A 27285-nucleotide genomic window follows, 5' to 3' on the forward strand; every position below is an offset into this window, starting at 1 on the left:
ACTATTTCATTAAGTATTTAATAAGAATTAACCTTTTAAAACTGAACAAGTTATTCTGTTTGTCAATTTAAGGGCATATTAACATACTAACTTGTGGCTACAGAATAAAGTGTGCTACTTCAGGGTAAAGCTTTTCCTGACTTTTGTCCCTACTAGCATATAAATTTTAGAGGGCAGAGACCTCATCTGTCTTGTTCTGTTATGTCCCCAGCATCTGGCACAGTGCATGGTGTTAAGTGGGCAGTCAATGTTTGCCAAATGTGTGAATGAACAATATACATAACACATTGAACTTCAGTTATGCCTGGACTGTCTTTGAATTGAGATCTGTGTGTGACTGCACATAAGTGTACAAGTGAGAATAGTTCAGGCTTCAGCTTATCAGTTAAATGCTCTCATTCAGAATAATTGAACAAAAAATTGTAACAGTGATAAGAAAACTGAAAATACCACATTAGTTTTAATTTTAGTGTTCATTGGAAGTTTTCTGCCTAACATTTATGTGGAAGAGTGCTTATTCTGCCTTCATTTATGTGGAAGAGTGTGAGCAGTTATTAGGTGTTGACATTCAACTTTGTGAAGAAAATTTCACTTTTTGAAGTTTCTGGATCTACTTAATTAAAGGAATATCCTAAGATTACAAGGTGAATAAAGTTCATCTTTATTGTGTCATCAGGATTTTTGAAAAAAAATTACAAAATAATAAAGTAATATTTGCTTACTTTAAAAAAAATTTTTAAGTAGCACTGAAGCTCATGTGAACTGTAAAAGCCTCCTTTTCCTTTTCCTCACTTCTCTAGGTAGGATTCTTTAGTACACACCACCAGATAATTTATATGTGTGTATGTGTACATATAAATATATATTGGTATACCACTCTCCAGCATACACACACGTATGTATACACATGTAATATTTTATCTTATGAAGACATCTTCTTTCCTTCAGTCTCATGAACCAGCCACTGCTAGCCTAAAATTTTTTTCTGTAGTTTCCTTACCTCTCTCAGCCTTCAGTTAGCTCTGGCTTAGGCTTTGTTTTAAGGGAATGTTGTGACTCATTTAATCTTCTATCCAGACCACTATAACTTTCTCCAATAGGCTGTTTTTCTTTCTTACCGTTTGTGAATTCACAGGAGGAGCACCACTGATTCCTTCAAGAACTTTTCCTTTGCATTCACATAAAGGCCAGTTGGTGCAGGAGGCCTAGCATTTGGCTATCTTGGCTTTTGACATGGCCTCCTTGCTAAGCTTTATCATTTCTAGCTTTTGATTTCAAGTAAGAGTCTTGCACCTCTTTATTTTACTTGAACACTTAGAGGCCATTGCAGGGTTAATTAGCCTTATTTCAATATTGTTTCAGGGAGTAGGAATGCCTGAGAAGAGGGAGGGAGCGAGATGGGGATGGGGAAACAGTTGGTGGGAGGAGCAGTTGGAACACACCATTTATCCGTTAATTTCCCATACTTACATGGACGTGATTCGAGATGCCCCAAAATAATTACAGTGGTAGTATCAGAGATCACTGATCACAGATCAACAGAACAGATGTAGTAATTAATGAAATGTTTGAAATATTGTGAGAATTACCAAAATGTGAGAGGCATGAAATGAGTACATGGACTATAGGCTACCTCAAAGCAGGGTTGCCAGCAAACCTCAGTCTATAAAAAATGCGATCTGTGAAGTGCAATAAAGGTGAACCACAATAAAACAAGGAATGCTTGTATTTAGACACTTAGTACAAGTGCCTAATACTTAGTAAGCACTCAATATATTTTTTAAATTTATTTATTTATTTATATAAGCACTGGTACAGTCAGGAGGGTGAGAGAACTCACCAGAGCCAGAGAAGGGAACAGAACAAGCAGACTGATGAAACACACTGCTGAGGGGAGCAGCGGGCACAGGAGAGGTCTGTTGCACCATGTGGGACCCTCTCTGGTGGCCAGGGATCAAACCTACGCTGCAGAGGCCGCAAGCAGCTTTGCAGCCCCATGCTCAACCGCTGCACCACCAGGGGAGGCCCAACACTCAATATATTTATTTGCTGCTACTGAAAATCATCAGGAAAACTGATTGTATTATTTTTGGTGGGCAGAAACTATGCCTATTTTATTCAGTGTCATTTTCTTTAAAAATCAAGTTGTATTGATTTGTCATTCATTTACAAAACTATATAATTTTGGGAATACAAACTCACAACTCAATATGGGCACATGCTTTACTGGCCCTCCATTGCCAATATCACATACCACCTCTATTCTTTCTTTTCTTCTCTCCTCCCCCCCCACAACCACATTTTCTACAGAATCTAGGGTTATTTGTATAGCACTTTACCAGTGTGTTTTCTTTGGTTATTTATATTCCACAAAAGAGTGAAACCACGTGGTAAATTATCTTTCACTTTCTGACTTACTTCACTTAGCATGATCGCAAGATTCATCTATATTGTCCCGAAGGCATTATTTAATTTTTTAAAATAGCTGACTATTTCTTTTAATATATGCTCTAAAATTGAATTGTCCAGTATACTGTTGAGGGGTATTTAGGTTGGTTCATAACTTGACTACTGTGAATAATACTAACATAGTATTATTAGGTACATAGGAGTACATAAATCTTTTCATAGTGTTTTATATTTTTTGGGTGAATACCTAGGAGGTAGAGGCTCTCCATACTGTTTTCCATAGGGGTTGCACCAGTTTGCATTCCTCCCATCCTTAACCAAGAATTCCTTTTTTTTCCTGCACCTCACCAGCATTTGTTTCCAATCTTTTTGATAAAGACTATTCTCATAGGGTTGAGGTGATACCTCATTGTGCTTCTGATTTTAGCAAGTTATCTTTAAAAGGTAGCCCCCTCTTCTCTTTTCCCTCCCCCTCCTGCGGGTAGGAATTTAATCAAGAGTAGTTCATCCTGAATTTATCTTAAAATTTCATTGAGGTTCCTACTTGAAGAAATCTCAAGTTTAAATGACCTGACAGGCCATTGTTCTGTATGGAAGTTTGTAGCCTACATACTCCCCCCTTGCTCACTTATTTGTTTCTCTTCTTTGGTTTATTACCTTTAATATTGGTTTATGCATCTCTCTCTTCAACTAGTTATTGTTTTTGTTGTTTTGAAGGTAGGAATCAAATCCTTTTAATTTTTGCAACTAGCTTAACACACACTTACATTTAAAGGGCCTGGTAAACAATTGATAAATATATTATTTAAGACATATATTTTTCCCTTCAAAAAATATTTAAGAAAATCTCAGAGAGTAATTTGTAGACTGAAAGTTATGCGGTAACAAATGACCCATCTTGTAGCCACAAGGTGGCAGTAGTTGAGAAAGAATGGTTTTTCTATCAATACTCTATGAGTATTACTGTTTTTTAACAGTAGAGGGTGGGTTATCACCCCTCAGCATATTGAATGCTGAAATGGCTTGAAAGAAATTTTGAAACCACACAGAATATTTTATTGTAGTAATGTGGAGAATGACATTTTCTATTTCAGCTTATTTATGTAGAATATTGATGTTAGTAGTTTGTGGTTTTATTTTTACAATATATTGATGCAAACATTTTTCACTTTTTCATGAATATTTCTCATTGGTATTTTTTATTTCAAAATGCTGAAATATTCCAGAAGATAGAATATTTAAATTACTATTTTATTCTTTCAGAATACTAGAAAAACCCATAATACATCTTATTTAGAGAATTTGTTTCAAGATGAGGAAATTCTCTAATTTTTAGTGTAAGTTTTAAGTCTCTTAAACTCATAGTAGCAGTTATATAATTTCATTTATTTCTTTGCTTTCTCACTTGTTTTATAATGACAAGTTTTAAAATTCTACCATTGTCTTAAAAACTAGTATTTTATATAGGAATATTGAAAAATATTTCTGGTTTTAACCGTGTGCCAGCTGGTTTTTCATTGTAGAATTTTCAGAGCATTCTCTCTGAGTTAGTAATAAAATTTTTTTTAAATATTTAGTTTCACTTTTGAGTAACATTTTCAAAGTATGTTTAGAAGAAATGGCAATTAATAGAAAGACAATGAAAAAGGGTTTTTGAGATTGATACAATTATCTAAGGAAAGCAGGTTTTTATCAACTAAATAATTTTATAAATAACACTACACATTTCCTAGGAGAAAAGATGAATCTTTTCTGTATGTATTTTATTTTGTGGGTGGTTATATGATCTGATCATGCCCAATTAGACTCTTCTGACTTCCCAAGTCAGCATAGCTTGCACTATATGTCTATCTTTCCTAATCTCATTTTTGCTCAGAAATTTTGCCCCATTCTTTTGTGCTTGAGGTTTGTTTTGCTTTCCTTTTAAAAGTTATGTTAAATTTTTCTCTTTGGTCATATTAATTTTGTAGCATGATTGTGACCCTTAAATTCGATTTTATCTATTTGTATTAAGCAACAGGAAAGAAAAGGGAACAGATCATTTTTGAGCAGAGTGTGGTTTGTAGGAACTTAGGAATAAGATTAAAATGTTGATTTAGTTTGGGTTTAACCTCCCTTTTTAAAACTTTGGGGACTCAGTAAATCAGCTTGGCCCACGACCCAAGTTGATCACTGGGTTCTCCCAGAGGAGATAAATGTACACTGGAGCAAAGGAAATTTATCTGAAAGAACTGAGAACTGTTCATATAGAAAGCTGTACACATATGTTCGTAACAGTTTTATTTGTAAAACTCAAAACTGGAAACAGCTCAAATGTCCTTCAGCTGGTGAGTGGTTAAACAATCTGTGATACATCTGTATCAGGGAATAGCAAGATAGACTGTTTAATTTAAAAAAATATTTCACTAGTCTTTGAGACTCCTCACTATTAACACCAGTGAATTCCATTCACATCATTTCCTGTAAAATTATTTCTTTGTGTAGAAGCAGTGCTGCATGGATTACCATGACAATAAGAGATTCTGTAAGTTTATGGAAAGTGAAACTGGTAGAAGCATTATGGGATGTGAATACAAGTCTGTATTCAGTGATAGTTCCTTATCCTAAAATTTCATTGATGTTACTAGTTGAAGGGCATCTCTGTTCCAGTGATGAGATATTCTGTATTTATATGGATGATTTATCATTCCATATAGAATGACCTAATGTAATACACCTGCTGCCAGGTGACTGACCAATCCTTCTAGGGAATGATGCTGTCTATTGGATGTTAGTGTTGGTCTCTGCTGTTGGCAGGTTGGTTAATTAACAGTGGTTATAGCTAGATGTACCTTGGTGAGTATAAGTCAGTGTTCCTGAATCCATGCATAGCTCCATCTCTTGTTAGCCACTTAGGTGAAATCTCTCCTTAGCCAGTGGCATGGAGCTTGTTGAGCTACCCCTCCTGCTACCATGCTACCTTTGTTCTTGAACCCATTTAGGAGAGACATGAGTGGCTGAGGAAAGAGATTGACAGACATTCACAGGACTGGTGTCTTGTCCTATAGACTATTAAGATTCTTCTCTGCTAAATGTGATTCATTTATTTCTCCAACCCCATTTGGAGAGGGCTATCTACATACCTTCTTTTCCAGGCCTTATCTATTTCCTAATCATGTTCATTCTAAACCCGTAACCATACAGCAAAATCATTGGCTACTTCATATAAATAATATAGATCCATACCTTAGGCTGACAAAATGATCATTTGGGGCCACTGCTTGAAGTTCTGCACCTTGGGAAGCTATTTCTTTACAAGTTTCCTTCAGGACACTGGGCTGTGATTTACCTATAGAGATCTGTCTAACTCTCCATTATATATTTATATATTCTATAGACACATATAAGTGTATCACATCTGCCAGGCTGTAAAGCCCAAGCAACAGAGTAGCTTGCCTGGTAGCCTGGACCTGTTGTATAACCTTACCTTGTTCTGGCCCACTCAAAACTGGCAGCTTTTTGAGTTATTTGGTAAGAGCTGGGAAGCTTGTCCAAATAAGATATTTGTTGCCTCCAAAATTCAGAGGCCCACTGGATATCATGCTTCATTCTTAGTGGAGGGGCATCTCAGCATGCTGCAGACCACTATGTCTCTAGGAATTTCACCAAGTCCAGCATTTTTGTGGGATTTATTTCCCACCATTTGCCTTATTTGTGTCTTACCATGTGCCCACAGTGGTTGCCTCTTCTTGTTTCCAGCTCCACTCAGCAGGTTTGGTAGATCAGAGTGATACCTAGTAGAATAGACTACCAGTTAAAGTTTGTATAGACTAGATTATGACATGGAGCTGGAAAATTGATATAACAGTGTGGAATATAGTGTTTACTAGCAGGACTAGAAAAGCATTTACTAGATCAATTATTGCACGTCAGGTGCTGGGCATATTTGATTTACTTCAGCCATGAAATCACATCTGGAAAAACAGTGGCAGTTACCACTTGATTACATTTATAATAATAAATTTTCATTCTCTGTGATCCATTTGTTTTCTGCAGAGCCACATAAACAAGTTAAATGGGGATGTGGTAAGAATTACCCCCCTTCACTTTCCAAGTTTTGATAGTGGCACTAATTGTAGTCTCTCCAGAAATGTAGCATTGCCTTCAATTTACTTGTTTGATAGGTAGGGGAAGTTCTAGTATCTTCTGCTTGCCCTCATTTCAAAAGGTCGGGGAATCTGTGGGGTTTCTGCCAGTAGGTGAGTATACTTATTACAGTTGTGCTTTCAGGAACTGGGAAGACAGCCTCAGAGTGGATTTGGGAATGAACCTGCGCTGAAACTCCATTTATCATGTGACCTCCATAAGCCTCTTTTCTAACTGGTAGTAGATCAGGTCTCTGAAAGTTAGTGTTAATTCAGATAATTCTTGAAAAGTTTGATAAAAATTTCTCCTTCTCCATGGATAATTTTCCTGCTAAATAACCACAAGGGAAACAGGTCCTTTGTGGGTAGCCAGGAGGAAGTTTGATGGTATGAATTTTTGGCTATGTAGTAGGTTCTTTGTGGAGCATGATCTCTTCATTCGAGAGACTTGATATCTAGGAATTGGTCAAGTTTGGGAATTGGTGGAGGAGCCGTGATATTCATTTATGGTGATTCCTATCAGATTACTCTTCACTAGAACTAGAATTTTCAATTCTGTTTCTTTCCTGGGTACATAGTAATCAACCACCCAACACCAAAGATCTCTACAGGTCAGACTATTCTGATTACTCCTTAGACTGCTGCATTATATCCATGACTACCATGTTGTTGGCTTGAAGTGCTCTTTTGACTCTTGTAACTTCAGGATCATCATCTTTATTGAATTCAGGGAACTCTTTCTGGCTAAAGTTTCTACTTACAGTCCTGGCCAACAGTAATAGCCACCATACAGGTCTTCAGGAATGCGGGTGCTTCCTTCACAAATGTATTTCTCCTAGCCTTGGTGCGGTGAATATCTTATAGATCCTCTTGGGGACTATAGTAAGGAGTAAATGAGAGTCCATAAAATAAATTATCTAGTCCAGCATTCCAGTTCCAAGTCTTTAGGTGCCTTTGTCTATGGTATACGAAGGAAATTCTGATATTTCAACTCATCTGTAGGTCCAGGTTTCATTCACCCAACCAAGCAAACCATTAAAAGCCATGCTTAGCTTCTTAAGCTAACATATTATCTCTGCATCTCTGCTCAATTAGCCTGTGTTAGTAAATTTGACCAAAGACAACACTGTCTTGTCACACTGATTCAGTATACTTTGGATCCATTTCCACATGTCCCCAGTTTCTGTTTATATAAATTAGTAAAATCATGCAATTATTTTGGTCTACTCTGCTCCTCCTCATGGACTATACTGTGTATCTCAACCCTTGGGGTATAATGACACTTGCTATTGGTTACAGGTCTAGGTCAGTGTTCTCCAATTGAACTTTCTGTGATGGTGCTCATTCCCCATAACATCTATGCTGTCTACAAAGGGCTACTGGACATTTGAAGTATGGCATAACTGAGGAACTGAATTTTAATTTTAATTGAATTTTAATTAAATTTTATTATTTTTAAAGCACATTTTTAAAAATTTTAAAATTTTTTTACATTGTTGTTCTTTTTAAACAATATTTGCTTCCCCTCACTCACTCAGGTGTAGTCCCCATGGAATTTCCTTCACCAATGCACCTGTGCACCATCACCTCAGTCCCCTGTGCTCCTCCCTCCTCCTCCCCTGCAGTATGTCTCTGATTTATAATTGTCTGTTTGTGCTTTGTTCTGTTTTGTACTGTTATTATTCTTTTACACTGATGTCTTTTATTTAAGTAGTCACTATGTTTAGTAGATACAATATTGAATAATGCAGATCTGGAAGCAATGAGAAGTGATAGAGATAGGTGCTTAGATTGATCAGTAGCCCCTTGCAACTATTACAGAGTAGTCCATTGCAGAATCTTCAGGAAAGGGGAGACTACCCTCCTGAGACTGGGGTGGAAGGACCTTTCTGCTGGTACAGAGCACATGGCTGTTTGGGTCTGAAGGTTCTCAGGATCATCAGTATTTACTTATATGTTCCATTCTAATTTTCAGGATCCATGGCCTTTCTAATCAGCACCCTCATTTTAACATTGGAGATCCCACAGAATTGAAAATTCAGTTTGTATTGTCATTTCGCCTTCTGGAGAATTGAACTTTGGATTTGTTTTTCAGAAATCTCAAGCCTTGAGAATAAATGAAATAAAGATTTTTTTCTAGGATACTCATAGATTCTTTTAGGTCCCTTACACTGACCTTTAGCTGGGAGTTTAAAACTCTGAGGTTACAATTTTTTAGGGTACTTAACGGTCAACACTTTTATACTTCTGCATTTTGACTTGATGTAGCAAATTGATGTGAAGCAACAAATACTTTCTCACCACAAAGCCTTGCCTTCTCTGGGCACTTGATTACAGGTGTCTACAGGTGTTAACAAACTCTTTTGCCACCACATGCCATAAACTATCAATGCCTCTTATCATTGGAAATAGGGTCATTAGTGCTTTTAAATTAAATCAGTTCAGAGAACCAACCCCAGATAGCCCAGAATTAATTCAGATAGCCCTACCTTAAGGTTTTATTCCCTGGGGCCATTTTGGTTGTCTCATCTCTTTGTGTTCAAAGCCTTACTTTAGGGGCATTTCTGAGTGTTTGTTTATGAGTCCGTTCCTGTCCTGGACTTTTTTCACAGACTTTGTGCTGTTCCTGTGTTTTTGCTGTGCAGGGTTAGGGTAAGAGTAGCAGTGGTACTATTTTATATCAGATCTCTGACAGCACTTTTTGCATTTGCTTTTTATGTAACATTCCTGAAAGATCATTTTAACTGGTATGTTTGTTAAACATTGGAGTGTGGGTGGTGTACAGAGGAATGGTACCGTAGAATGGGTGGAAGTTGATGCAGAAGACTTTTTTTAGAATAGTAGGTAGATATGCCTCCTTGTTTTTTACTCTCTCTCTCTCTCTCTCTCCCTCTCTCCCTCCCCCCCCCCCCACCCAGCCTTTTTTTGTAACTGTGGTTCTAAGACTTTCATTTCTACTTTTTTTTCCTTTGCAGGTGCCATATTATTATCTGTTAGAATGATTTTCTCTTTATGTTCTCAAATTCCTGAGCCTTTTCTGGGGCCACAGTTTTACCCTTGTCATTTTCTCCAACTCCTTACTCACACCTTTGTTAACCTTCAGTAAGAGAACGGCAAAGTTAATGGGTAAGCTGAAATGCATTTATGTGAGTATAGTAGAGAACTGCAATTCTGGGTACACAGATTAAGGCAGAAACCTAAAATATCTCCTGAGGAGAGCCAAAAGTCAACAGTTTTTTTTTTTATAGAGGGGAAAAGGAAGATGAGGCAATATGGGAGGACGAGGTATGGTCAGTCACAGGTAAGATGTTGGCGGGGAGGGCTGTCACAAAGTAAAAGTAAAATTTACATTATCATTCCTCTCAGACAGATGATTCTTGTTTTTATTGACTTCTTTGGAGGATATTTGTTTGGCCCAGTCTAAAGGGTTGCCTTAGATTACAGAGGACAGTAAAGTAGTTACTCTTCAGTGGCCACTTTGACCCCATTTTTAAATGATTTCAATAACGTTAATGTTTCATACCTTTATCTCCCAGACTGTCAACTTTTTCAGAGTCTGCTTTCCTTTATCCTCAGTCTGGAACTGCTTGGCAGCTCTTCTGATACCCTGAAATCTCACTTCCTATGGTACTGTAATTTATAATAAGAGATATGTATTTGTCTTAGACCCAGATCCTGACACAGAACTCCTAAAACCTTTGAAATTTGTTGTGAAGAGATTTGTGAAGGTGTCTTTTATCATGTAAATGATGTAACTTGGAATATTGTTAGGTGACCTAAGGATGGGGTCTTGTTCCCTGGGAACCAACCAAGAAATTCAAGGGTTGGATCTTTAGGTCCTACCCACTGCCACCCTTCTTTCCTGGGTGGAGAAAGGGACTTGAGATTCAAACAATTTGACAACGACCAATGATTTACTTGAAGATGCCTAGAAACCAAAGCCTCTATAAAACCTAAAAGGACCAGGTTTGGAGGCTTCTTGGGTTGGTGAACATGTGCAGTTAGAAAAAGTGATGTGCTCTGAGAGGGCATGGTAGCTCCAAGCCCATTCCCCACACACCTTGCCCTGTTTGTCTCTTCTGTCCGCGTGTTTCTGAGTTATATCCTTTTATAATGAACCTGGATACAATTTAAATATCAGTAGAAGGCACAAATCTGTATTCATGAATTTCCGAAAAAGCTTGTGCTTGGAAAAAAATTTTTAAGTTAAAAAATGAAGTAATTACGTAGTGTTATATGTTCAGTTATACCTCAAGTAAATTCAATCTGTAAAAAGACTTCTAGACAACAAAGCAACACAAAACAATTAGAGAAGCTGTTTTTCCTTTGAAATTTTAATTTTGGGAAAAAATAACATTATAACAAAGTGGTCATTTAAAAATATTCCACAACAGGAACTCATGTTCAGACTGCTAATTGAGGAGCCCTTAGTCATTTTTATGATAATGTATATTTAAGTTTGTGTTAAAGAATTGTCATTCTCATTATATCTGAATTTGAAGACTTTTTTTTTTTTTTTTTTTTTGCACATAGCCAGTATTAGAAACAGAGTCAGTGTTCTTCTTGGATGCCTTCTTCATTGCTCAGACTCTGACCACCCCTCTTTTGCCCACACTAGAAGGGTTTATCTAAGGACACTTCTTTCTCTACTGGGATTCCAGATTTCTCTCTGGGTCACCACTTCTGCACCATCCCCCACGAAGCAAATACTTAATTTTCTTTGGCTCTCCTACAAAAAGGACAGGGAAGAAGAGGAAGTTGAAGAGTATACCTGACTTTTTAAAGGAAAATTCTCTTTAAATATTTTTTATTATTGTTATAAAATGAAAATATATATCAATTAAACTTTAAAAGTTTTCCCCATGTAAGATTTATTATATAACTTTTATATCAAATTATGTGCATATAAATGTTTCTTTCCATATTTAGGACTCTCAGAAAAATGTGGAATCCTTTGCATCTATGCTGAGACATTCTCCTCTTACACAAATGGGACCTGCCAAAGATAAACTTGTTATTGGACGAATCTTTCATATCGTGGAGAATGATCTTTATATAGATTTTGGCGGCAAGTTTCATTGTGTATGTAGAAGACCAGAAGTGGATGGAGAGTAAGTAGAATCATTCCAAGTGTTTTAAGAGTGTTCATAAAAAATGGAGATATCTCAAAAGTATTATTGGATTTAGGTAATTTTTGAAAGGATGTGCTTATTTCTTTGGATAATACTTAGTCAAGTTTGGCTGGATTCGTGTCTTCTCAAAGCAGTGCTAGCAATTTTTTGGAAGATTGTTCATTCTGAGAATAAGCCATTCCACACCTAAAATTCAAACTAACTTTTAGCAATCAATGGTATTTTATATGTGATGAATTACAATGATTAAGGAGTTTGTAATGCTTAAGACCGAATCATATTATAGAAATAAATAGAGAAAGTGTCTACTCTAGACCTTTCTATAATGGCAATAGGTTGCGTCTGCCTTGAGAGCTCTGTGTATCTGGACTTATCTAATAGGAGATCTAAACTGAATCTGAATAGGACCTGACAAAGTTAATATACATATCCTCAGATTAGTGTTACATAAACAAATATTTAACAGCTAGTTTACCCATAAAAAGAATGACCATGATCTTCCAGTTTCTGTTGTGTTAAAATACTCCCACCATGGCCAATTTTGAGTTACTAGTGTGGTGTCACTGAATGCAGAGTTGGGAATACATGTGCATGGTCAGCTCTCATAAGCTGCTATGGTATACCTCTTCCTTAGATAATCAGAAGCTAACAGCGACTTAGCAAGGTGGATGGTAAAAACCAGTTGATACCTGAAAGAGATAATGGACTTTGGTGCTACTCGGGCATGAGAGGTAATGGCCTAGACAGGGCCTTACAATCATATCAGATAACAAACAAGCTTAGTCTAAAGTAGTAAGACCTGGGATCTCCCTGGTGTCGCAGGCGGTTGAGTGTCACACTGTGAAGCTGTACGCAGCCTCTGCAGCGCGGGTTTGATCCCGGCCGGCCGGGGAGAAATCCACCTGGCGCAGCAGACCTCTCCTGTCTCACCCGCTGCTCCCCTCAGCAGTGTATTCCATCAGACTGCCTGTTCTGTTCCCTGCTCTGTCTCTGATGAATCTTCTCACCCTCCCATGCATCTGACCTATACCCCAGTTCTTGTATAAATAAATAAATCTTTTTAAAAAAAAAAAGTAGTAAGACCTGAAGAAATTTCTATGTAGTATATATCTGTCAATACAGATTATAATACTGTATTTATGGTGTAATAAGTTCTTAAAGGGACTAAATTAGATAACAATATGAAGATTTATTTAGAACAGTGAGTGGTATATAGTGAATAGCTGCTGCTAGAAATCCTAGTGCTTCAGGGTTTTTGTGAACTAACTGGGGCCTCCCTGGTGGCGCAGGGGGTTAAGCACCGCAATCTGAAGCAACAGCCTCTGCAGCATGAGTTCCATCCCCAGCTGGCCAGGGAGCAACCCACATGGCTCAGCAGACCTCTCCTGACTTGCTTGCTGCTCCCCTCAGTAGTATACTTCAATCTTCTGTTCTGTTCCCCACTCTGCCTCTGGTGAATCCTCTCACCCCCGGCATCTCTTGCCTGTACCCAGCTCTTGTATGCATAAATGAATAAATCTTTAAAAAAAAAAAAGAATTCCTGTTGTGGAGGATTTATGCAAGAGGAAAGTATGAAAGATATGTGGTCCTAAAATTCCTTCAAAGGGAGTTTCCTAAGTACTTGGGTATTGTTAGCAAGAGCTGTAGCAGATTATTTTTCATTAATAGAAGATAAATCAGTAATTTAAAAATGAGGTATTGTATTTTAGAAAAAGAAATCCTACAATTGCTAAGTTTTTCATCATGCTACCTTAGGTTCCAAGTTGCCATTCTTATTTTTGTAAGTTAAAATGTGTAAACTTTATAAAAAGTTGTATTTTTTTGTATTTTTTTTTTTAAGATTTATTTATTCATGGGTACAAGAACCCGGGTAAAGGCCAGATGTGTGGGAGGGTGAGAGGATTCACCAGAGACAGAGTGGGGAACAGAACAGGCAGACTGACTGAAATACACTTCTGAGGGGAGCAGCAGGTGAGACAGGAGATGTCTGCCCCGCCATGTGGGTATCTCTGCTGCTGGCCAGGATCTAACTCGCATTGCAGAAGCTGTGGACAGCATCACAGCGCTGCGCTCAACTGCCTGCACCACCAGGGAGGCCATAAAAAGATGTATTTTATAGATAACTGCTGAAGTATGACTATTTCACCTGCTCATTTGAGTTTATTATAAATTGCAAATGCTGATGATGCACACGTTTCTTTTAATTTGTGGATGGAATTTTGTTTATGGTATTTCTTTTGTGGTATTTCTTTGTTGATGTTCTTTTATGGACTGTTCTTTTCCCCCCATTTTAGTAAAATTTTAAAACTAGTTTTGTCATTATATTCAGGCTTTCAGCAATAAAAGTCATTGTATTATTTAGTATAACATTTTATAATGTTAAAGATCTGGAATTTTGATTTGATTCTCCTGCTTTATTGACTAAATCATAGAATTTTAAATATCAGTATTTATTACTAGATATTTCTCTAATTGTAGGTGTAATATGATTACAATTTATTTTATGTATTGTAAAGCTTTGGATAGGTAAATATTGGAATCTGTTGCAACACTTGTTAAGTATTCATTTTTCACTTAAAACTATGCACATGCTACATAAGCACACATTCTACTACAGAAATTTTGCTACATAGGGTAAGACCCCCACTTCCATATCTACTCCTCCCATTGAAGCAGTCTATTGAATATTTAATGAAAGTTTGGGGGGAGGGGAGGAGAGGTGCCTCATAATAATTTCGCAAATAAATTCTCTAGTCCGTGGAGCGTTTACTGTATCAGTACACACACACACACACACACACACACACACAAAAGTTAAATATCCTCTTCTCTTTGTTCTGTAGTTATCTGCAGTAGTTATCGTTTAATTCCTGTTTCCCTCTATTTGCCGACAATCCGGTTATCTCACCAGAAATTCCCACTTAAACTGCCAAAGTATTCACAAAATCAATATATTCATAATTGAAGGTCATGAAGAGGGTGAAACCATATGGAATTAGGAATTAATGTGTTCATTTATTTGTTTATTCATCAATTCAACATCCACTTACTAAATCTCTTCAACTCGGCAGACACTGTTGAAAGGCTGGTAAACAAGAGAGACCTGCTCTGTGCTCTTATGAAGTGCATATTATTTTAGAGGGTAAGGGTGGGATGGAGAATAATTAACAAATCCCCAAATCCATTTAAAAATTTGGTAATTGCATGAGTAAAAAGTGATGCTATGGTGACAAAATATTTGGTAAGTAGTCAAAAATGGTCTTTGACCTCTATCTGCTTTTATTGCTAAAAGTCTGAAATGCCATCAGAATGCCTTATTATTATTATTAATATTATTATTATTATTTAATGATAAATAAGAGCCAAAGTCAAAGCTCTGTTCCCTCTGTGGTACTACAGAGTGTTAATGTTATTTCTAACAGTGTTAAAAGGAGTAGTTCACTTCAGCAAAAATTTAACTAGAATAGTTGGATTATTTCATTTCCCCATCTACCTATATATGTACACACCTTATGGCACATATGGATAACAACCAAAGTTCTTTATCTACATATGTGGTTTTTGAGGAAAATTTTTCTAATTTAGCAAATTCCATGTTATACAGTTTTTAGTTTTAGTTTAGTTTTTAGTTTTTAAAGGTTTATAATTTAGAATATTTATTGTATCTCTTGATTTCTATGTGTAGAAATACTTAGGTTCTTTCCAAGACCCTTTTCTGCGTCATGTCACTTAGTCTTTGAAATTATCATAGAAAAGCATCAAATCAGCATAATTACTATTTAAGTTACTTTGCTTTTCTACCTGTATCCAAAACCAAGCTGTTGGATGGGAAATATTTTATTCAAATGTTATCTCTTATCTTTCTTGTGGTGGAAAAATAACACCAAATGGGAAAGTGATGAGATCCAGCTACATGTTTAGATAATATGACCAGATAGAAGAGCTTGGTGGTCTGGCCTTAAGTTTACACTCTGCTCCATGATGTCCAACTGCCTTTGACTGAGCAGCTGTTGGGACGCTAAGTCTCAATAGTGGCAGATTTTCCTGCTTTGATACATTTATTTAAGTGACTATACCTAAGCTGTAGGTATTTGTGCAATTTGTTCATCATTCATCACCTCCTTTTATTATTCCTTTAGAGACACATTTTTTTTTCCTCTTCATTTACTCTTGTTTGGTTAAATCTGTTCTACTTTAGGGAAATATAAAGATTAATTGAATGCAATGAAAACTCAAATTTAATAAAGCACCCAGTTTAGCAAAATGTATTAATATTTCATTATTACTTTTAATAAATTTGGTAGCATTTTAATCTTAGATTAACTGATAAATTTCACAAGTAAGTTATTGGTAAGTATTCTAACTAGCTAAGAAACAGCCTTTCAATAAGTTTTATATTTTTTTTGTTTTAATATTGGTATTTGATTATAAGTTAAAGGAATAGGTCTCAACCTTTGCCCCAAGAATCTCCAGAGTTCTGCAGAAAGGTTTCAGAGATTGCTGTCTCGGTAGAGGTGAAATTAGGCCCTACTTTTAGAACACCTTTGCATCCATTGTTTATATGTTATACTGCTCTGGGAACATTTTGTTTAAAGTATATGTGGAGAGTGGTAGTGAATATTTCTATAGCAACAAAATTAAGTTTGGAAAACACTTAAAACTTTTTTCTAGAAAGACATTACATTAATGATGGCCTCCAGAATATTAACTATGGCATTTAAGCTGAACAGGGGTATTATGATTTACTTAGAGTGAGTTGTAAAATAGATATATAAGTAAATTTGGAGATTTGAGAGGTATGGATGGGACCTAATTTTTATAATACCAATCTCAAAAGTTTTTACTGTTATATTGTTTTTCTTTAACTTCTAACTTCAAATTAGAAATTAGATTATCACAAATCTAAGAATGACTCTGGCATTAACTTCTTTGGAAGTTATCATCTAACAGATATGCTAATTATTCAACAATTTCTCTTTTGTAAAAGCCACTGATTGATACCAACACCACTTAGAAAATTAGGATTAGTGGTCCTCTATGATAATCTGAACACTTTTACTTTTTCTAGTCAAGGTATATGTTTAGTTACAGCTAGTTGTGTTCTAGTTCCAAAACCTATTTTATTATTTATTATTATGTAATTTATTTGAATATTGCATAAATTCTTAAAATATGAGCATGTAAAGAATTTTTGTTCTTATGACAAGGAATTGTAATATTTTGGAAAGATTCCATAAAAGAGAGTGTTTTTTGTTGGTTTTTAATGAAATCGCTTTTGAATTTAGTTTGAGCAAGAAAACCATAAGGATGGGGTGGGGGGGTTACAAAAAATATGGAAGGAATTGTTTTTTAAATGTCGCTTTGTTCTTGATCTACCTTAACGTCATTGATGCTGGCAATCCCAGTATGGATGTATGTAAGGAAATCAGTGCAGAGCTCCAGTGAGTGGCCAACTAACGGGTGAGAAGGCTTGGCCCAACACTGAAGTTTTGTTTACTTGCTTTAAGTTAATGTCTTTATGTTACATTGTATATGTATACCTTTTTTTTCTCCCAATAGAGTATATGAATACTTTTTTAGTGAGTCCTTGCTTTGACTTACTTTCCTATGAAGCAGCCTGTGAGTCAGAGGGCTTCAACTCTGATTCAAAGATATAAAGCAATTTTCCTGACTTGCCTGCTTTTTAAGACATTTTTTTTTCTTGTGTCATTAATACAACATGCAATTTGTATTAATTTGTATACATTTCACAAAATGTATACTAGTATGAATTAGATTGTTCTCTCTCCATATGCTTGTCTGATTATTATGATAGTTAAGTATTTTTGAAAACCTACACTGGCACTCTATGTATATCATATCTTCTGTTCTTCACAAGATATATAAAGTTGATGACATTTATTTTTATTTTCCAAATGAAGAAAATGAGTCTCTGAGCATATACAATGTACTGCAGTGACAAACCGGTAGTTAACAAAGCAGGAATTCAAATCTAGGATGTTGTGTATTGTATCATAGCCTGTGAATGTTCTTTGCTGCTACCATGCTGCTCTACAAGTCCTACAACATGTATTTACTAAAGTGCCATGAAAAACTCCAAAATAGTGTCACATATGAACCAGGTTAATATTAAGGTTCTGGAGCCAGTGTGATGGTGGAAGAATGGTAGGTAGACTGTTATAACATCCTGGCGTTCACGGTACAGTGTGTTTGAATAGTCTCACCACCAATAGTCTAGTGACCAGCAGGTCCAGGCTTTATTTTGGATTTATTTATCCATCATCATAATTACGGTGATATCTGTAATCACAAGTACTGGCCCAACAATTAGTAGGTTAGAGTCAGCATGCCTCATGTTATTTGGGAATGTTTAAAAAAAACTTTATTCTGCAAATAGTAGAAAATTAATATTTTATGCATGTAATTATTTTTAATTCTTTGATTCTTTTTATAAAATATGTCATTTGTTTCCTTTGCACCTTGTTAAATAAATCTAAAGTAGTTGAATGTGTTTTGGAGGTCTTTGCAATGACCTAGGGTCATGGTTATAAACATTAATTTCTATATTACATCATAAATTCAAACACATAGAATTATTGTCCCTTAGACACATAAGCCTTCAGATTTGTATTTTGTTTGTTTCATTTTGGGGTGTCATTTTCTTTTTCTGCTGTGCCTGTGTCTGCTTTTCATAGCTTTCTTAGACCTCTTCTGATACGCTGATGACTGGGAATATGTACATCAAATTTATTGTGCTTAAAATAATGTTTGAGTAAGGACCTTTCAGCCTCTTCTATAAGTAAAGTGTGTATACTTTAGTACATGAACTTTAACATGTATTTTGACAGCTTTTAAACCCCTTCTGTTTAATTCTCATTGGCTTCTGTGGAGATTTGATGTCACTAGATAACTAACTTCCCGATAAGTGAAGTGTGACTATGTCAGGGCCTTGCCTGTGTTGACTGCCTATTCCCTGATGCCCTTGATAGGAATTGTCACATATCAGCATGTTTGTTGAACTATTCAAGGTGCTGAGTGTCTTGAACATTAGCAGTCATTGTGGTTGAGATTTTAACACCTCCTGTAGGAACAGTAGCGAAAATAAAACATGATGGATTGTTGGATCTTAAATACTATTTGAGATATTGTTAATTCTTACAGTGAATAGGTAAGTAATGAGTAAAGTCCTTAAGAACATTGCTGGCCTAAAGAATTGGTTTATGTCATTGGTTATTTTGGTTAGCTTGGAATATAATTATAATACATTTTGTCAGTCTCAATAATTAAAAGCTATTGATTTTATTTTTAAAAAATAAACTGTGCAATGGCAGTACTTTTCACTGAGTTAGCAAATATTTAATGAGCAGCTATTATTTGCTACCTCATGCTAGCAATGTACTAATTAAAGACAGTTCCTGCCTTTAGGGAGATACTAATTCAATCAGGGGAACAGAAAAGTAAAACAATAAATATAATACCATAAATATTATACTATTTACTGTATTCAGGAATAGAAAAGGAGAAATTGATTTCTCAGGGGAACAAATAGTTGAAATGAATTGGAAAGAATAGAGGAGATATAAAATAAAGAAATTGCAAGAGTTGGGCGAGCAGTACTTAGCTGTACTTAGAAAAGTTTTAAGTGAGGTGGCGCAGCGGTTGAGCGCTGCTGGTGAGGGTCCCACATAGCGCGCAAACCTCTCCTGCCGCACCCGCTGCTCTCCTCAGCAGTCTCCTCCGTCTTTCTGCCTGCACTGTTCCCCACTCTGGCTCTGGTGAATTTTCTCACCCTCATGCGCTTCTTACTACACCCAGTGCTTGTATAAATAAAAAAATAAATAAATCTTTAAAAAAAAAAGTTTTAAGTGATGAGCTTGGCTCTTCTAAAAACTAAAGTGGTTCAGTTGTTTTAAGTTTAAGAGAAGTGGGCCTCCTCTGGTGGCGCAGGCGGTTGAGTGCAGCGCTGGGAAGCTGTCCGCAGTCTCTGCAGCACTGGTTCGATCCCAGCTGACTGGGGAGAGTCCCACATGTTGCAGCAGACCTCTCCTGCCTTGCCCCCCTGCTCCCCTCAGTGGTGTATTTCAGTCAGTCTGCCTGTTCTGTTCCCCGCTCTGTCTCTGGTGAATCCTCTCACCCTCCCGCTCATCTGGCCTATATCCTGGTTCTTGTATTAATAAATCTTTAAAACAAAGAGTTTAGGAGACGTGATGGAGGGGCCGGGAGGGGTCAGTGTGCAAAGGCAGAAACCAGATCTTTGAGGGATTTGTGTGCCCTTCTGAAAAATTGAACTTTTATCTGAAAGAGCCATTAACATATTATAACAGGTAACATGGACTAAATTTGTGTTTCGGTGAGATCATTCCGGCACTGGTGTGCAGCATATATTAGAAGAATGAAATGGAGTTAGGGAGACCAGTAAAAAAGTTGCTGAAAAGAAATGATGAGAATGTGAATTACATCTGAGGGTCAGGAAAGGAGACTTCCAAGAACAGTTGAAGAGATAGAGGAAGGAGGTCTTGCTAAGTAATTATGGGTTGTGAGGTTAAGGGGAAGTTTTACGTAAAGTTAGATTTCAGACATGAATGACTAGGTAGATAGTAATTTGGGCTTGATTGGGGAGATGAAGAAGGGCAATGTAATACATGGATATTTTTGTCTGCTTCAAAAATAAAAATTAAAATGCTCAGATTTAGATTAGTTTGATTCTTTCCCACAATTCCCAATTGTGGTTATAATGCTTCTGATTAGTGATAGTTAAGGAACATTTCTCTTTTCACTGAAATTGAAAACCCCTGTTGTTAAACTATGCTTATCATTTTACGTAATCTTTTCATTAAATGATTTTAATTTTGTTTTTCAAGAATTACAAACATTTCTATAAAATCCTCAAGTTCAACTTTACAAGTTAAGTCCATTTGTTAATGTGTTAATGAAGTTTACATTTTTTAAAGCTTTATTTCTACACTGGCATCTCTATCACAACACACATGATTGACAGCTCTGAAAATCGAAGTGTTTCAAAACAAGAATGATTGGCAGTTCTAAGGTAACTAGCATGTGCACTGAATATTATTTGTACTTTTGTTTGACACTAAGGTGGAATAAACAAGCTAATTTCCCAGTCTTTGTTTCTATTTCAGGTGTGTAATATAGAGGGTCAAATAAAGAGTGGGGTGGATATTGAATGTTTCAAGAATTGAAGTTTCCAGGGTATATAGGTGGGGGAAAAGGGAAGAGAATCAAATTAAGTGATTCTTTTTTATTCCAGAGGACATGTTGCAGAATTTAAAAGTATCCATCATTTTAAAATACACTGGTGATTGAAAATCATTCTATCAAATTTACCTTAACAGATCTCTTTTTAGGATAAAAGAACATTGGTTATATTTAACTTTTTAAATAAGAAACCTTAAAAATATGTATACATTATAAAGCATGACCTCAGAAATATTTTGAGTTCATGAATTCAGATTTTTGTAATCTGTAAAAATCATGTAATTCAAATTTTGAATAGCATTAGAGGCTCTTTCCCCCTCATATATATGGCATATTAGTGTTTTAATGGATTGATCTATTGGATTAATCTTATTGATGTGCAAAGTTAATTTGCATCATGTAGCATATTCACACTTGTGCAGCTATATCAGTGCACAGATTGTATAAATTTATATGACTAGTAAGTTTCCCTTATAGGCTTTTCCAGGACTCTAAAGGTTAAAAGCGAATCTGGAAACTGCTATGGTATCTGCTTGTTAAGGAATGTAAGCAATTAAGTGTTCCCACAAAAGCTTTGAAGTTAATAGCTTAATAGGACAAAGAGGAGAAAAAGTCAAGGCTGCATGCCTACAATTGGTTCAGGCTGTGAGTCTATTGACAAGTAAGAGTGGATTTTAGAAAAATTAAAAGCTGTCTTAATAGAAAATGTGAGTTCTATTTTAGCTTGTGGGATTTTGTTTTAATTTAGATTGTCACTTGATAACATTTCGAGGCTTTCAGAAACCCAGAATTTCAACATGTATTTTGTAATTTGTGATAAACAATATAATAGCTAACATTTGTTGAACACTTTTTGTATTAGTCACTTGGCTGAAATTTGCACATATTATTTTCTTTAATGTTTTTATTACTCTGAGGTAGGTATTGTTAGAATACGTACTAAAAAACCCTAAATAAAACAAAGGCTTATAGAGATTTTTTTTAAGTAACTTATCCGAGGACAGCAGTTAATAAGCAGACCTGAGACAATATAACTGAGTCCTTGTTAGCCTTTATTTCATACTGTTCAAATACACTTCCAGAGTGTGTTTTTATGTATAATTTGTTAATTTCACATCACACAATTCTTGACAAATATTTAGTGTGCATCTTAATTATAGTTATCAAGATGTCTATGTAACTTGTTACTCCAAAACATAGTGGCTTAGAACAATAAATACTTTTATCTCACACAATTGCTGTGGGTCAGGGACCTAGGAATATCTATGGTTCTGGCTCAGGAACTCTCTTGAGGTTTGGTCAAGATACTAGCTAGGCCTGGAAGATTTGCTTCTAAGGTGGTTTCCTCACATACCTGGCAGGTTAGTGATAGTAATTGGCAGGAAGGCCTTGGTTCCTCTTCACGCGGGCCTCCTGTTGGGCTCCATGAGTGTTCTTTCAACATAACGTTATAGCTTCTCCTGAGAGTGAAAAATTTAAAAGAGATAATTTAACACTATTGTGATGCCTACTATGACCTAGTCACGCATTTTCTCTTCAGCCGTATTGCATTCATTAGTAGCAAGTCACTGAGTCCAACCCACACTCAAGGAGAGGTGAATTAGCCTCTACCTTTTAGAAAGAGGTGTGTACAAAATTCATGTTCATATTTTAAAACCATAGTGGTCAAGGTCCTGTGACTTTGCTAAAGTTGTAGGGAGTAGTGAAATACTTGCTTGACTAGATGGGCTAGGGTCCTTACAGAAAACTTGGAATTTCATGCTGAAAAGTTAGGACAGTGGAGAGACAGAGAAGTGGTATTTGGATCTTGATGCTTTGAGAAGATGACACTAGTAGTGACTTGTAAGGTGAACTGGACACAGCAAGACCAGTTCTGAGACTTGTAATAATCCAGGCAGAGACTGATTAGGGACTAGGTTAGAATGGAAGAGAAGGGAAAGGAAAGTGCAATGAGATTATTCTAAGAAATCACTGATAGGATTTGATACCTGGTGCTTGAGCTTTCTTTCTAGCCCAGGTGATTAGAAAAATAGAGTTCACAGCAGTAGGGAAGTGAGATAAAAGAAGTTATCAGAGAGCAGGACCTGGAGGTCTGTTTTAGACATTGATTACTTTGTAAATATATGGCAGTATGGGATTGGAATTATAGGAAACCAGACAGTAGAATAATAGCAGACCTGGAATTAACAACTTCATAAGAGGCTCTAAATTTGTCTACCTTCTGTTTTTATCAGCAAAAACAAAACAATGACAAAAACCAAAACAATGGTATCAGTGCAAATTGGTGCCACACTAAATGTGAGTGACTCACTTGAACAAATCTTGCAGTGTCCCATTTCAGGCATCCTATTACATTTGAATAGATTTTATTTCTAAAAGTGAAATACAGTTTAACAATAGCAGATGGGATCCTTTGGGAGAAATAATGTAACCTTTCCAGGTGTATTCAAATAGGTTCATATTTCTGATAGATCTATTGCTTTACCTTTTTCACTCTCAGTCCTTTTGTTTGTCTCTTCTACCTCTTTATTGAAGTCAAGTTCATACATTGTGAACTTGATCCATGTAAAATTACTTTTTTTTTTTAAGTTAAAAAATTGTTGACTGTCTGAACTATTGATTCAACCTAATACTACATGAACTTTCTATTCTCTGCCTTGAATTTTCTCTATATTGTCTTTTCTGGGGAAATTGATAAAATTTGAACCTCCCCCCCCCTTTTTTTTTTACCTTGTATTCCCTTCAAAGTATTGTTCTACTTCTTCCAATCCCCAAAATTACCCTTGTTTTCTAGATTTCCATTGATTCCTAAGTTTAGCATACCTTTCTCTGCCCGTGCTATTGTACTAATTGAAAGCATCCTCTTAAATTCATCAGTGACCTTCTGGTCCTCTGCCCAGCAGTTTTTGCTCAAGTTCTCTGAAGTTTTCAACTCTGTTGACTATTCCCTTCTCTGACATTGTCACATACCTTACTTTTCTTGATTTCTTTCTACTTGTTTTTCTACATTCCTCAGAAAGTGTTCTGTTAACATTTTAGAGGATAGAAATGGTAGGGAGGAGATACAGTAGTTTTGGGAATAGGCAAGGAAGTTGGACAGGGCAATTATTAGTAAGAACAGTGAGACTGGAGGGCAAGAGGCCTAGGTTCTAATCCTGTATCAGTCAGAATGTGCAGTAAAAAGTTCATTTAATGGGAGTCTAAATAGTAGGCTAATGGAACCAAGAGAATTGCTCAAAGAGTGTTCTTGAGCTCCCCCATTTTAAAAACCATGCATTATAATAATTGAAAAGTACTTTATATGCCTATAAATGACACTTATAAATATCTCCGTAATATGTATCTCTTTTTCTTTTATTTGGCAAATTAGAAAGCATTCAGGTTCAATATAGTCCTCTACTTGAAAATATGATGCTTTGTTTTTAGGTTGTTTTAATTTTTAAGGAAAGATTTTTCCATAAATATAATACAGTTAGGTTTCTTTTAAAGTTTCAATTCATATCCATAATTTGGGGCCTAAAATAGAATACTTTGTGTTCCTTTTTAAAATGCAAATTAGCTATTAAATAGGTATAATTAGATCCTTAATTAGTACTGATTGAGCATATTATAATGTTCTTGTGGATTTTATGTTATTGCCTATGTGATTTTTTTTAGTTTATTAAGCCAATGAATCTTTCCTTGATATATTTTCCTTGAAAGCATTTTCTTTTATGCACTTTTTTTGGAAATAGGATTATCAACTATTTACACTGTTTTCAGTATAGAACATATGATTTCAAATTACTTAGCTTTCAAAATACATTGTACACATTTTGAGACTCAGCATTTTTACTTGAATTAACCTCACCTCAAAACTTCTATTTCATTTATCACCCATTTTGTTTTAGCCTTTACATTATATTTATTCTTTTATATACTGGACAGATAATGCCATACTTTTTTTTTGGTTAGTTAATAGCTAAGCATAAACTCTCTAAATCTCAAGATCTATTCCAAACTAACTCTGTCTTCCTAATTGTAATTGCAAATATTTTAGTCTGCCTGTTTCCTGAATGTAATTTATTTAGAAACTTTAATTCTGAATTTAACTTGTTTTGCAAATACTGTGCCTTCAGCATGAATTTTAAGTTCTTTGTCTCATTTATTTCATGGAAGAAGACGTCTGAAATATGTAGGAAAACATTCCAAAAGTAAAATGTAGCTTATGCTAGTTTGTAATATCAATTCTGTATGTGTTGGTGATGATGATGATGATGATGATGATGGTGGTGGTGATGATGTTGGTGATGTTGGTAACTGATGATAACAGTAGACACTGCTGTTACGAGATTCTGCCTTTCAAGAAATCTTAAATCATTTGAGGAAAATGAATGTATGCTGAATCTTTTGGAAAAGTCATTTAGAAATGTCTGATACAGGCTTTTTTGGGGTACTTTATAAGTTCAACATTAATATTCATTACTTACTTTCTTGATAGACAGGAGTCACAAAAGCACTTAGCTAACTTTAAGGTGTTAGAATTATTGGTTGAGATATACTGTTCTAGTTTTCCATTGGTGTTATAAAGAAACAGTAAATTACATTAGAGTATTGAGTTTTCCTTTTTCAGTAAAGAAATGAGAGCTTTCTCAATTGTAAGAAAAAAAGAAAGCTAAAACTAATGTGAATTCAATTAGAATTTATTATTTTCCACAATTAAAAATTAGGAGATACCTATTCTTGCCTTTATAGTTGTCTAATATTATAACCATTATGGTCAACAGTCATTAGCTGTTAGTTCTTACTATGTTCCGTCTCTTTTCTAAGCATCATATTGGCTTAAGCTCATAGATTCTGAAATAAAATTCATGAATTTTGAATCCTGAGTCTATAATTGATTGTGTGATCTTGGGCAAATTGCTTAACTTCTTGGAACCTTGATTTCTTTTTAAAATAGATGTTATGATAGTAATTACCCAAATGGTTAGTGTGGAAAATTAAATAAGGCCTTCATATCATCACTGTCATCAGTTAGCATCTGACATTATTGGACCTTTTGTGCATGTCAGACAGATGCTGTACATACATACCTTGCTATTATTATTCCTACTTCACATGAGAGAAGAGTGAACCTCAAAATTTGACTTTGCAAATCACTTAGAATTTTTTCCACTGCAAATAGCAGGAAACTTGACAACTTGTGGTTTAAAACATATAGAGACTTGTTTTTCTTGCATAAGAATCTTGGCTGTTGGTGACTCTAGAGTTGCTTCAGCATTTTGACAATATCAGCACTGACTTCTCTCTTCTTGCATCCTGGGTGTAAGATTCTGTCTCCTTTGTGGTCAAGAAAGAAGAAAGCATTGAATCCTAAGCCATAGACAACCAGGGAATGTCACCAAGAAAGGGAGAATATGATTATTTCTTTGGAATAAATTTAATAAGTGGGAAAACTATAAAGAATATACATTTTTTGAAAGATTTATTTATGCATACAGGGACTGGGTACAGGCCAGAAGTGTGGGGGGTGAGAGGAAACATCAGAGACAGAGTGGGGAACAGAACGGGCAGATTGACTGAAGTACATTCCTGAGGGGAGCAGCGGGGGAGTCAGGAGAGGTCTGCTGCACCATGTGGGTAGCTCCCTGGCCGGGGATCAAACTCATGCTCCAGTGGCTGCAGATAGCTTCATAGGTTGCATCTTAAACCCTTGTGCCACCAGCGAGGCCCTAAAGAATATACATTTTTTAAAAATTATGCATACTTCTAATTCACTACAAAATAACCATTTCTTTCTGACACTAGGTCTTATTTTTTAGTAAGCCATGAACTGTGATGTGGCCAATCTAAAAAATGCTATGTTAGGAAATGAATTTGTTTTCCATTTTCATGGATCTGTTCTTTATTAGTCTCTTAGATTTATCACTTTCTTATTAATTATACTCTTTGTCATAACTGCTAAAAATATTCTCAATTTGTTATCATTTATCTTTGCCATACAAGTTTTCCTTTATATAATTGATTATGTATATATATTTTTTTTCTTCTATACTTTCTAGTTTGCCCTTAGAAGACCATTGCCTCTATGGAAATATTAGCATATATTTCCTTCAAGTATTTTATAGTTTTGTATTTCAAATGTCCACTGAGGGATTGATAAACAAAATGTGACATACACACACATATCATCTATGTATCTCATATAATGTATTCCACACATAGAATATTATTCAGCCAGAGAAAGTAGTAAGTACTGATACAGGATACAACATGACTAAATCTTGAAAACTATGCCAAGTGAAAAAAATCAACCAGAAAGGACTATATATACATGATTCCATGTATGTGAAATGTCCAGAAGAAGCAAATATATAGGGGCAGAAAGTAGATTTGTAATTGCCTAAAGGTGGAAGGGGAGGGGC

At 35.6% G+C, this 27285-nt stretch overlaps 1 protein-coding gene across 1 annotated transcript in view; it reads left to right on the top strand.

The window, feature by feature from the left end:
* LOC311169071 (small ribosomal subunit protein bS1m-like) overlaps positions 1-27285 on the top strand; it is a gene marked incomplete at both ends in the record, with an annotated part of 86432 nt that overhangs the window by 2360 nt on the left and 56787 nt on the right. Inside the window, one exon of the mRNA XM_084230765.1 lies at positions 11463-11644. Within this exon, the coding sequence (XP_084086891.1) occupies positions 11463-11644 (182 nt within the window). The remainder of the gene's footprint in view (positions 1-11462; positions 11645-27285) is intronic.

The sequence above is a fragment of the Talpa europaea genome (assembly GCF_964194135.1).
Source record: "Talpa europaea genome assembly, chromosome: 3".
NCBI lineage: Eukaryota > Metazoa > Chordata > Mammalia > Eulipotyphla > Talpidae > Talpa > Talpa europaea.